Here is a 13,189-nt window from a genome sequence, read left to right on the forward strand (position 1 = left end):
CTATAATAATATGCGGTTTGGTATGTATAATACGCAAGTGAGAAGATTGCGTTTGGGTTGTGGCGGGTTCTATTCGTTCAGGGGCCATATTCTCAGGCGTCTATATAACAGTACACATGCATTATAGGATCATAAGTTCAAACGCATTTTCCTCAGACATGTTTCGATTACCTGCTTACGGTCCTTGTTTGAGAAAGATATTCATCAACCCGTAATATAAGATAGAATATTTTAAATGTACGTAATTTGAATTATGTAACTCAGTATCGAAGCTATTGTATACTTATAAACACCCAAATAAAACCAAATGAAACCAAATTTAAAGTATTGTTGTTCCTACACCCCGATTAAAATAAATTCAAAGTATTATCATTGACGAACATTTTAACATAGTGATGGGCATTCGAATCTTTGGCTCGAATATTTTCAAATCATTCAAGTACACCAGTTGCTTTGTCAAAGATTACCAAAGTATGAAACTTCTTGTTCGTACGAAACAAGTGATTCGATACTGCTCGAACCCATCACTACCGAAAATAATCGAATCTTTGGCTCGAATATTTTCAAACCATTGAAGTACACCAGTTGCTTTGTCAAAGATCACTAAAGTATGAAACTTCTTGTTCGTACGAAACAAGTGATTCGATACTGCTCGAACCCATCACTACCCACGCGCACACTCATCCACGTGAATCGTTCGCTGTTCCCACACGTTTACCTCGATTCCACCGCCATAATGGACCACACTGTGGCATCGATGCCGCGCCAAGAGACTCGTCTCTGCTTCTTAGAATCAACCTGTACTCCTATCGCCGCTGGACCACTCCGCGAGAGCGTATCACAGCTGTGATCTCCGTGGATCGCGATAGAGAAACCGTGGCGAGCGCGGCGACGATCCTCGACGTCGAGTAACACGAATGTCTCCGTCTCGAACTGTCGAAACGTGGACTTGAACGGAGGTAAACAGAGCAGCGACGAATCGACCCTCTTCGCCCCATGCTTCAGGTAGGACTGATAATCGCACCTCGATAGCGTTGCCCTTCCGTTTCCGGCCACGATCGTTCGAAGGAATAAATACACAATGATGCAACACATGGAATGTTTAATTCAACGACTGGATTTCGATCGATTCAAATTTTGCCAATTTTTTACGGAGCTTTGTTCAATGTTTTCTTCTTTTTACAATTTTCAATATTTTACTTCTACTATTCGTAATTTTATTCAAATCGTCGACAAAATGTTCCGATCTTTGTTCAATCGATAATTTAAACATAACTGTAAACACGCAGAGTGCAAGTAAAATATTTGTACTCTAAATTATCCACGATAACTAACGGATCGACTATTTGTACACTTTCATTATTCAAAATTTTACTACGTCGCGAATCACTGTTTTGAACAAGAATTGTTACACCGAAGGTCGAAAGCTACGAATTAAAACAATAAAGGTCAAAATTTAGACGTCACTATGGGTGGTGGTCCAGGTAATATTGTAATAATTTTTATGCCCGAATCTCAGTCGTTCAAATGTTTATGGCTAATTTTTTTCATGAATAAACGACACGGAAGTTACATTATTAAGTATTTCGTGATTCGGATAAGTATTATTCGCGTGACACCTGCGAGGGACGATAACATGACCAGATTGGTCGATCTAACGGATGGCTGGTTTTCAGGAGTTCAAGGAACGTCGATCTCCTGGTAAACCACCTTGAATTCGATCCTTCAATCGCGACACTAAATTTGCAAGTTGAAATTTATCGGTACCAACGCGCCCGATAGATTTGCGGTGAGAAACTTTCTGGCGAACTTCAGGCGATGGTTCTCCGATATAAAGCGCGCGAGATTGATGCGAGTTCGTGGTTGGTTTCCCCCCTCGACGAATAGACGTTGATTTTTAATCGATGTTTTTTCTGCATAAAATTCACTACAACAATCTTCGAAGAAATTCGATCGCAGGGGTCTCTGTTATACCGTGTGAAACGTATATGAAATGCACGTGGCGAGGATAGGTGATAACGATATCTAATGTGCGAATCCGTAACGAGAATGTAATTACACGCCGAGGTATTTGAATACTCGACCATTAGTCGAGCGATTTAATGTACGCGATAAGGTGTAACAGATCTTTAATTTAGATGTCTAAAGAATGACGAACGTTTAAGTATTCGAATGTTGGTATTCGAGTATTCGAATACTTGAGTACTCGAACACCGTTGTTCATATATTCGAATACTTGAGTACTCGAACACCGTTGTTCATATATTCGAATACTTGAGTACTCGAACACCGTTGTTCATATATTCGAATACTTGAGTACTCGAACACCGTTGTTCATATATTCGAATACTTGAGTACTCGAACACCGTTGTTCATATATTCGAATACTTGAGTACTCGAACACCGTTGTTCATATATTCGAATACTTGAGTACTCGAACACCGTTGTTCATATATTCGAATACTTGAGTACTCGAACACCGTTGTTCATATATTCGAATACTTGAGTACTCGAACACAATCGTTCGACTCTATTAAACGAAGATAAAATTTGAAAAAGAACGATAAACCTTAAAGAATTTAATTTATAAATATAGTCCACGTGACGACAAACTTAAGAAACGTAATTTATAAATGTAGTCCACGTGACACCATTCAAACATTCTGACTACCAAACTACTCGATCGATGCACACGATTTGTTGAATTACATTCGAATAAGAATAAATTCGAGAAAGTACAAATAAGTATACTCACCCCTATTCTCGAGTCGCGTTAGTATTACCGACCAAGCGGGACCTCGTTATCGACCGAGATGACTAGCCACCGGCGCGAAATTGAAAAGATCCCGCGCACCGTGAAATTTATTCGCAAAAGTTACTCGACGGGTGGTAAAAAGAACAAGTAGCCGGAATTCTTCAACAGAACACTTATAAAACGTTATATATTTGTATGCAAAAAAAGAACAAAAATAAATATTCACAGTATCTTATACAGATCCATACGCGATCTACGTCGTTAACGCCGCTACACGCTATCGTTATAAAAATAATGCCTAGTCTACGAAGTACATATAAAACTTATTAACATCGTGAGAACGGTGCCCCGCCGTTAGCGTAAGGGGGTTTGGGGGCGGGGCGGTGGGCACACACGCGAGACACACGCGTACACGTTCCAGTCATCTTTTGCATTCGTTCAGCGATTCGTACGTCGCGAGAAACTCTGACATTATGAACCTAAACTCTGCGCGACGAACGCATTAACATCCTCTTGATTCCTCGCAAACCCTATCACGATTTAATACTTTCATTACACGCTAACACGCAGAGGCGGTTCCTTTAGAGGACTGCGCATGTCGCGTCGAGAATCTCCGTCCCCCCTCCCTCCGTGCCCCGAGGTGACCTTAATTCAAATGTCAATCCTTTTCGTATCCGATTCATCAAACGCTTTCAAACGCGCGCGAACATTTATTCCGTCCAATAAAAAGGGGAAATCAGTGTTACTGGAACATTTCTCGATTCGATCCTCGTGCAAATTTTATTACTTATTTCATTTCCTATCGGTATCTCGAGGGGGGGTGCGAAGATATCGGGACGAATCGTAAATAATATCAATCGTCGCGGCGATCTTGTTATTAATTTTGCGAATAGTCTAGCATTTGTGAGAAACGTCGAAACGTGACAATTTTGAAAATAACAGATCCAAAATACCAAATTCGTCTCCCCGAGTTTCGTGCCGGAGTCATCGACCGTCCACGATTATCGTTCGTCGTAATTTACCTTTTTCTTAAGCGACTGTTCAATCGATAAAAATAAAATAAAATTATTCACGATCAGATCCGATAATTTCGCTGGGAGTCCACCCCACCAGAAATCCTCTCAGCCCTGCCGGAAGTCCCCCATGGTCCCGCCCCCGACTTTAAACAATGAGTATTTCACGCGCGTGTACGTATAACGTACAGTATCCGTATGGCAAATTTGCGAAAACGAAAATATAAACGGGCTCGCAAACGTTAGGGCCAAGTTCCGTGGACTCGAAACTACGTTTACTTTAAGTGCTCCGCGTACGAAGTTCGTCGATCGAAGTGGCCGTCAGTCTCGTTGCCCAGACGAATAAAAGGAAGTCGAAGGAAGAGGAAACGAGAGAGAGTGGTGGGGATTGAATCAGCGGTAGTTGCGGCGCAGCGCAGTGCACTGTTGCGCGCGCCGATAAATGCCACCGTGTATCTATACAGCTCCGGGAAGCAATAATAAAATTACAATTGATGCTTGTGTATTGGATAACCAATTAAACCACGAAAACGGTCAGTATGAGCGTATCAATGTTTACGACGATAATCGTTTCGAAATTTTATACCTAATATGAGTTCACTTTTGACCTCTCGAGGTGAATGCAATTCTGTGAATGCAAACAATTCTTGTTTAGATTTATGATAAATCGTATCGAAGAAGGTGAAACTGGAGAAACGTTTATTATTAGAAATACCGATACGCTTCAACTAATTATTTTCGTGTTTTAACTATCTTTCTGGGAAACAATCCCAGATAACTGACCGAGTCAAGCAAGGTTAATTCTTAGAACGCATCCTTCCTGGAATCTATTGTACTTGGCGCAATTACTCTGTGTAAGTATACGTATATGTGTCTGTATATCGTTCTAGCATCGTATGCACGCGCACGTGTCATTCCTCAAGCAGCTCGATGAGGCCTCGAGCCTGACTTTGTACTAGCGTCTACCCTGTAACATTGTGCTCGAACGTGTCTAACGATATACTTTCTATAACGAATTAAAGTAACCGCATGGATTTGGCTGTATACGCGGGACAAGATCTACAGAGCGATTCAACGGTATACAGGCTGTGGAAGAAAAGAATGGTACACGGTGAGAACAGATTTGAGGTTAGGTTCGTACGTAATCTCAATGTTCTTTCTTTGCTTCGTTCTGTATCCACGAATCTGTGCCCCTACGCTCGTGTAACAAACGTGTTGACTAAAATATAAAAAAATATGTAACCGTTGCAAATTTCGAGATTGGATTTATAAAAAAAAAAATAATGTAAAACTTCTTTCCTTCCTATAGGATGTGTAACGATTCTTCGAGCTAGTAATTTGTACCGCTATCGTTGATACGATTATTAGGAAACTCTAAAGTGGAGTACAACCGTCTGTGTACGGCGGCCATGTTGGATGAACGCGTAGCGCTACCACGCGACCATCGTTGGAACTAGACGCACCACTGTACAATAAATCGTTACGTCTATGGCCTGTATTAAAATTCTGGGTCATTGGTTTGCATCGCTTCTACGTATTCTACTCGATGGAAGGATAAAACTTTCGGAAGGAACCGTATAATGTTCCAAGCTATTCTACACGAACTACCCTGAGAAAACAATTTGTTCGCGATATATAGTTCCTTTTGAATATTTTACTGGTAGAGTAGAATACTTTGAAGAATCGAAAAACCGTGATCTAGAATCTTAAGTACTCGTTCGTCGATGATAGATTCGTCTCTGAGATCCGTGACCGTTGGATTCTTCACATCCTGTACATGATCGAGTATCGTGTTGGTAAAATCGTGAAAAAAGATTGTACCGCTATCTAAAAATATCTTGACTCTATAGGAAACTAAAGCTAAGGGCACTCCTTGGTCATTCCTCATTCTACAGGTCCTAGAGATCGAATTGCTCTCTCAGCCTGCTGACACTCACCAAATCGTAAGTAATTAACAAAGTTCAGTCGATCGATAGTCCACGGCCCGAACTACTGAACAGAAGAATCTCTAAATCACCGTTCACCTTGTCACCTTCGTGAATTAACGACGACCAGGTGTCGGCTCAGAGCCTGGTACCTTTGTTGACCTCGTTGGTCACTTCCAACGAGACAGCCTTAAGAGCATTGAGTTTCTCGATGTAACCGTTGTCGATGAAAAGCTTCCCATTATCATCCACGATTCCCTGGAGAGTGGAGGTCTTTTCCACACCGTTCGCGATCGAGGTCACCGAGGAGGAGGAGGTCGCGTTGGCCGTGTTCCGCTCGTTCCTTAGCCGCGTGCTACTCGCGTACAGTCTCCGCCTCCCTGGGAAGAATCTCGACATCTTCACCGCCAGCGGATGAAGCAGATGCTCCTCGTACATGTCTCGTTTCGGATCAGCGGTGATCAGGCTCACGATAATACCCACGATTACCGTGGACATGCTGCCTATCAACGCGTAGTACATGTAGGACACTCTGTAGAGGTACTCTAGGCCGCTCATGGCGGACGTCTCGCCCATGGCTTCGACCACCAGGTGATCCTGGCTTTGATTCACGTTTATATAGGGGTCTTCGAAGGCCAGGTGCCCCGGTTGGGTGATCCACGGTGAGAATGTGTCGTTTTGACAGTTCTCCGTGGACAGTGGCAACGTCTCCACTTTGGTGTTGACCGTGAGATGCCCAAAGGTGATCCACAGCGTTGTCACGTGGCTGAAGATCATCCCAGTGGCAGCCCCCTTCCAGTTAGCACACGGTACCAGCATGGCCAATAGGAAGACGCCCAATAACGGGCCCGATGTGGCTGACGTCATCAACATCGACGACTCGATCACTCCGGACAGCATCGCCACCAAGAAGCTCACGCCCACTATCAGCACTCCGTAGATAACGCTGATCAGCTTGATGAAGTGTAGCTGTTGTTTATCTTTCAAGTCTCTCAGCGAAGGTATCTGACCGAGAAAGTCTTCGAACGTGACCGTGGCCAGAGAGTTCAGGTTCGAAACTGCCAGTGTTAACGCGCTGTTGAACAAAGTCGCCATCACCAAACCGAGAAGACCCGGCACGTTCAGGAACTTGTCCTCCACGTAGAAAGGCACGATCTCGTCGAACTTGGAGATGTAGCCCAGAGAGAGGGGGTCACAGTCCGCGTAGTTTGCGAAGATCGACATCCCCACCACCCAGGAGAGGGAGAACAGGATGAAAATGATCGGCATATTGGCCAGCATCGTTCTGCAATTAATGAACGTCTCGATTAGAATATTTGAAAGATGCTCAGTTCTTTAACGATTATTTCTTGAATCATCTACTATTTTTATCTAGCGGTACCGTTACGAATTTTTTTTATAACATTACTATACTTCTCCCAGTCGAAGCAAAGACTACTCTCATGTGAAATAATAAACAGTATCTTTCGATTCTAATCGAATCTAATTTGAATCTAATTTTGACTCGAACGCCCACTAGATAAGATAGTCACCGATTAGGATGATATTTTCAACACGGCTCTGGGATATTGTTAACTACTCGTTTATTATTAAAGTAAACTGCACCAAAAAATTCATACAGTGTTTTCGTAAGTATATTAACAGACGCAGAAAATTTTGGTTCAATAGATCGAGTGGTTCTCTTAAAAAAAAATCTCATATATTGTCCATTCCTTTTCCGGACATCAATCGCTAATCCTCTTGATCGACTATAGGACCGTTTTTAAGTGAGAGATATTCACGGATCGTATAGCGATTTAATTAATTCATATCTACCACTCGTCGATCGATGTTTATTTTCGTGTAAGAAATCGGACGAACTCTCGAGGCGAGTAGATTTTATCAACGCGAACCGTATGCCAGTTCCTTATACGAGATGAGTGTTGACCTTAGCCAGGGCCGAGTATCTATCGATAAAAGTTTGGCAGCGTGCCATTTAACCCCGTCCCCTCTGTTACGGGGAAGGACTCATTGATTATGTGGTTCCGGGAAGTGCGGAACAAAAATTCGCGAATTGGAAAACATTTCAAGATAGAAAAATCTTTATGCAAAACCAGGATAACAATAAGCCTTGGGTCGTAAGCACGTCTTCGTGGGCTCCCCAGGAACAATGTAATAATAATTTTAGTATCGTTTTTAGAAGGTTTGTTACTACGGAGAACGCGTGTCTGATAGTTTGCAAGGAAATACAAAAAAAAAACAGAGAAACGAGGGTAACTCTTCGGTAACCTTGAACGGACAATTCAATTTGCATTGAGCACTGTATATAATATCAGCCTCTTGGAGCACGAATTATTTTTTCTTGTTAGATAATAATATTTTTATTTCTTACAATTTCTATGCCCGTTGAAATTTTTATTATCGAGTACTTCTTTTTATCCGCTCTAATTGGAATTTGTAACTCCGATGAGCACTTTTGTCAAAATTCTACTCAGTGAACCGTTCTTAGCGAATTGTCTACGTAATTCTACGCGTTGATAATTCTACTCAGTGAACTATTTAAGAGGGATTTTTGTTAAAAACGACTCGTAACTGTTTTCACCGGTGAAATAAAATCCTAGCGGCATTGAAAGTCCACTTCTCGATCAATCATTCGAGTATCTCAGATTTCCAGATCGTGATGCAACGATCGAGAGTTTTGCGCAACGAAGAGTACAGCGAAACGTTCCGTTTTCTATCGCCACATTTTCCCGATGAAAATTTTATCTGAAAATGTTTCGACACGCGTGTCTTTCCAAGCCGTGCAATAAACTCGCGGTACGATGACAAAATGCGGCCATTCCGGCGTGGCTCGACACGCGGCGTTTCCGCGATTATACTATAGTCTAATAAAAATCCATTCGTTGGGACATTTTTATCGCGACGTGCCGCGATTATATTCTAATAAAAATTCATTTGTCCGAACGTTTTTGTCGTGACACCGTGTTGCGACATTTTTCGGATTTACACTCTAATAAACGTCCGCGCGGGAAAATTTCCGCGGGGCTCTGCGGCGTCGATATTTCATTCGAATTGGCAAAATAAATTGTATTCGATCGTTATTTTTATTCTCCATTCCGAAGACTTTCAAACCACGAATAATGGCGACGCCTCCACGTGGCCGCGAGATTTTTACTATCGGGCTTACAAGAGAAGCGTTCCAATCGCCAAGAAATTCCGGAAAAATACGTTTTATGATCTGCTGGTCACGTTTCGACTATTTAAAAGAATATATCGTTTCGTAAATGTATCTATGTAGATATGTGTACGTCTGTTGACACGATAACGTCGAAATGGCTGAGAAGATATCAACGGAACATTATATTTATATTTTTCTTCGTGATTAGTATATCTGATTAAATTTCGAGTCAAATCGACTCGTGCATAATGATCGTTACCTCTTGTACCTTTTTCCGTCTTTATTATATAGAATTGTTATTTATAAAAATACGAGAAAAGCTTTCAAATCAATCTGGGAGGGACTAAAACTTTGTGTAAAATAGTCCAAGTATTTGTTTTTTTTATCATTCTTAATAAAGAAACAATCGAACGAACAATGAGCTGTTTCGGGCCCAAAATGTTTCGAACTTTCTATTTGGTGAGTTTTCATTTTTTTTTTTTTTAATTTGCAACCACGAATGAATGACGAGTTTCTGTTAATTTCTGTCATTCACGAGCTCGAAATTCCAAAACCGCGGAAGTACGTATAATCGGCTCGCGGGCATATGGGAGAGTTTCCTTCGTTTCGAATTTTCTCGTTTCATCGCGCGTCATGACCGGACGTAACTTCGCCAATCATTTTCGACGAGAGCGTTTGCCTTTTCACCGCAGGTGTTCACTGGTGAAAAACGAGCTCCAATGCTTCGTTACCACGACAATCGTGCAATTCACCGCGATATCGAATGAAAAGAGTCGGTACTCTCGCGCGCGCTGAACATCGAATACGTTTTACACTGCAGCTTTTAAAATTGTTTAATACTTTACAGTTATGTACTGCAAGGGAAGGAGGGGAAGGAACTTAATAGCTGCACTTTTCCCGCGACGTACATAAATTGCAGGGAGCTCGATAATTTAAAAGTGGAAGACGAATTAATTGTGAAACAAAGTGTACGATAACATTGAGTTTCAATAACAACATTTTGAAAATTAAACCGCTAACTAAACTGAATCTTGAAGTTCAAGTCTCTCTTGTAAATTGGGTTACAGTAACAACATTTTGAATAGTAAACTATTAGCTAAATTAAATTAAAATATTCAAGTCTCTCTTGTAGATTGGGTTACAATAACAACATTTTGGAAAGTAAACTACTAACTAAATTAAATTTTAAAATTCAAGTCTCTCTTGTAGATTGGATTACAGTAACAACATTCTGAAAAGTAAACCATTGACTAAACTAAATCTTCAAATTCAAGCCTCTCCTGTAGACCAATTTTCTCTATTGAAAAGGTGGAGGAACTTTAGAATTTTATTTAGATAGTTTTCAAACCGTGTACACCAACTTGCTCGAATTATATATTTATGTAAACTTGGTCTATTCAGAACCTTGAGAAACTTCAAAATTTTGTTGAAAACACAAAGTGGTCGTTTTACTTTTTAGAACCACCTAACGCCGAGTAAACAGCCATTAACTTTGATGAAAATGAAAGATTCATCTGCCGCGTCAAACAGCCCTCAAGTTCAGTTGATGGAACGCGATAGTTAGGTTCGATCCAAAGGACATGCTACTCCCTGTTCACATTTCCAACGTTTGCGATCTAAGGAAGGTCGAGTACCGACGCGATCGGTCATAAACTCGTTATCAACGTTTTCGTTCACGCAACCTCGGTAAACGCGAATCGTTTCCGAGTCTTTCTCAGGGTTCATTCGTCGGGGGAACGTTCGTTGTACGATCGATCAACAATCTCAAAACTCTAGATTCCCCTGTAGATAAAATGTTCTCTATCCAGAACCCAGGGAAAAAATCAAAACTTTATCCGAGGATATTTTTTCAAATTTATCTCTCACAACTGCCCGAAGTAATGTATTCATAAAAATCGTATTTGTTCGGAAGATTTTCAAAATTTATAAACATTCACACACCATGAATTAGTATATTCATGAAAAATCCACTCAGTATCTGTGGGAATTTGAAAATTTTAGTCAGATATTTCGAAAAATGTACACATCGTAAATTAATATATTTACGAAGATTCCGAGTCTTTCTCAGGGTTCATTCGTCGGGGGAACGTTCGTTGTACGATCGATCAACAATCTCAAAACTCTAGATTCCCCTGTAGATAAAATGTTCTCTATCCAGAACCCAGGGAAAAAATCAAAACTTTATCCGAGGATATTTTTTCAAATTTATCTCTCACAACTGCCCGAAGTAATGTATTCATAAAAATCGTATTTGTTCGGAAGATTTTCAAAATTTATAAACATTCACACACCATGAATTAGTATATTCATGAAAAATCCACTCAGTATCTGTGGGAATTTGAAAATTTTAGTCAGATATTTCGAAAAATGTACACATCGTAAATTAATATATTTACGAAGATTCCGAGTCTTTCTCAGGGTTCATTCGTCGGGAGAACGTTCGTTGTACGATCGATCAACAATCTCAAAACTCTAGATTCCCCTGTAGATAAAATGTTCTCTATCCAGAACCCAAGGAAAAAATCAAAACTTTATCCGAGGATATTTTTTCGAATTTATCTCTCACAACTGCCCGAGGTAATATATTCATAAAAATCGTATTTGTTCGGAGGATTTTCAAAATTTATAAACATTCACAACCATAAATTAGTATATTCGTGAAAAATCCACTCAGTATCTGTGGGAATTTGAAAATTTTAGTCAGATATTTCGAAAAATGTACACATCGTAAATTAATATTATATATTTACGAAGATTCCGAGTCTTTCTCAGGTTTCATTCGTCGGGGGAACGTTCGTTATACGATCGATCAACAATCTCAAAACTCTAGATTCCCCTGTAAATAAAATGTTCTCTATCCAGAATCCAAGGAAAAAATCAAAACTTTATCCGAGGATATTTTTTCGAATTTATCTCTCACAACTGCCCGAAGTAATATATTCATAAAAATCGTATTTGTTCGGAGGATTTTCAAAATTTATAAACATTCACACACCATGAATTAGTATATTCATGAAAAATCCACTCAGTATCTGTGGGAATTTGAAAATTTTAGTCAGATATTTCGAAAAATGTACACATCGTAAATTAATATATTTACGAAGATTGTATGCATTCGGGACCCGGGGAAAATGAAAAGTTTTTTTTTAACTCCGAACCAACCCTCCTGCCGATCGATACGTGATCGCGAAACGAACTGTTTGTCCGCGTTTTCGATAAACACCGACCAGCATCGAGGGGGGTTGGCAGGGAGCGATTACGGACCAATCAGAAATGAAAATAACGGGCCCGATAAGTGTAACGATTTGCATAACGCCGAGTGACTGGTTATCATGCACCGTCACGCGACGCATGCCACCGGATCATAATAATAACCGATAAGATAACAAGTGGCAGGCAAAAATTCTGCGTCTCGAGCAGCGTGACGATGACTCACTCACTACGACCGAGAACTCCCTGCACGGTTGACCTTTTAATTGAAACGCGCGGCAGCCCCCCACTGTACTCTCTGTCAACTGACTACTCGAGTCACGCGGGAACAATTGACTCTTCTGCAACGAGGAGAAGCGCGAAAACTCGGTGAAGAAAATGAAACGAATTCGAGAGGAGATACCGACGATCGATGACGGGTGGGGTGGGGGACACAGAGGGTCCGAATTTCGTTCGAGGGTCACCCCCGGAAGGATTTCATCATGTCTGTCTACCTCAAGGGGAAACAGTCTATTCCGTGTATACATGGGGACTAAGTGATTCGCAAACTTTCGTCACGACCCTCTCCTCCACATGCCCCTTACTTCTCGAGATACAACTCGAAGCCCCGATTCCAAATACGGGACACTCGAGAATGCGAGACGCGTTCCCGTTTTTACGGGCCGCGCGACATCTGACCGACGACTTTCTTTATTCTCGGGAACGTGACAGTTGAAGGGCGGATAGTCATGGCGTGTAGGTGGTCGATGGAATGGAAAACTTCTCGATACAGTTTTCGAACAATCGACTGTTTCAAAATGCGTCCCTGAAGTTTCGTTGCGAAATTCGATGAGAGAATGGAATTGTAGAATACTTTTAACGAGGGTTTAGATGCGCAGAGGGTTGGTGTAGTTTAAAGTAGGGTTAAGGCGGATTGTCGGATATTTTGTATTTGAATATTCTGGACACTTCGAGGGTTCGAATGTACCGGGGGAGTACAGATCGAATGGTATTCGAATACTCGACTATTCGAGTATCATTTCAGTATTTGAATATTCGAATGAAATTCGAGTACTCGACTATTCGAATATAATTCGAGTGCTCGACTATTAGCATATAATTCGATTATTTGAATATTCGAATAAAATTC

At 40.9% G+C, this 13,189-nt stretch overlaps 1 protein-coding gene across 7 annotated transcripts in view; it reads right to left on the reverse strand.

The window, feature by feature from the left end:
- Positions 1–2,912: 2,912 nt before the first annotated feature.
- Positions 2,913–13,189, reverse strand: part of LOC143150551 (sodium-coupled monocarboxylate transporter 1) — an 86,774-nt gene continuing 76,497 nt past the window's right edge. For all 7 annotated transcript variants that reach the window (XM_076318921.1, XM_076318919.1, XM_076318918.1 and 4 more), the window contains one exon: positions 2,913–6,978. In XM_076318921.1, the coding sequence (XP_076175036.1) occupies positions 5,832–6,978 (1,147 nt within the window). In that variant the 3' untranslated portion in view covers positions 2,913–5,831. The remainder of the gene's footprint in view (positions 6,979–13,189) is intronic.

Source organism: Ptiloglossa arizonensis, chromosome 8 (genome assembly GCF_051014685.1).
Source record: "Ptiloglossa arizonensis isolate GNS036 chromosome 8, iyPtiAriz1_principal, whole genome shotgun sequence".
Taxonomy (NCBI): domain Eukaryota; kingdom Metazoa; phylum Arthropoda; class Insecta; order Hymenoptera; family Colletidae; genus Ptiloglossa; species Ptiloglossa arizonensis.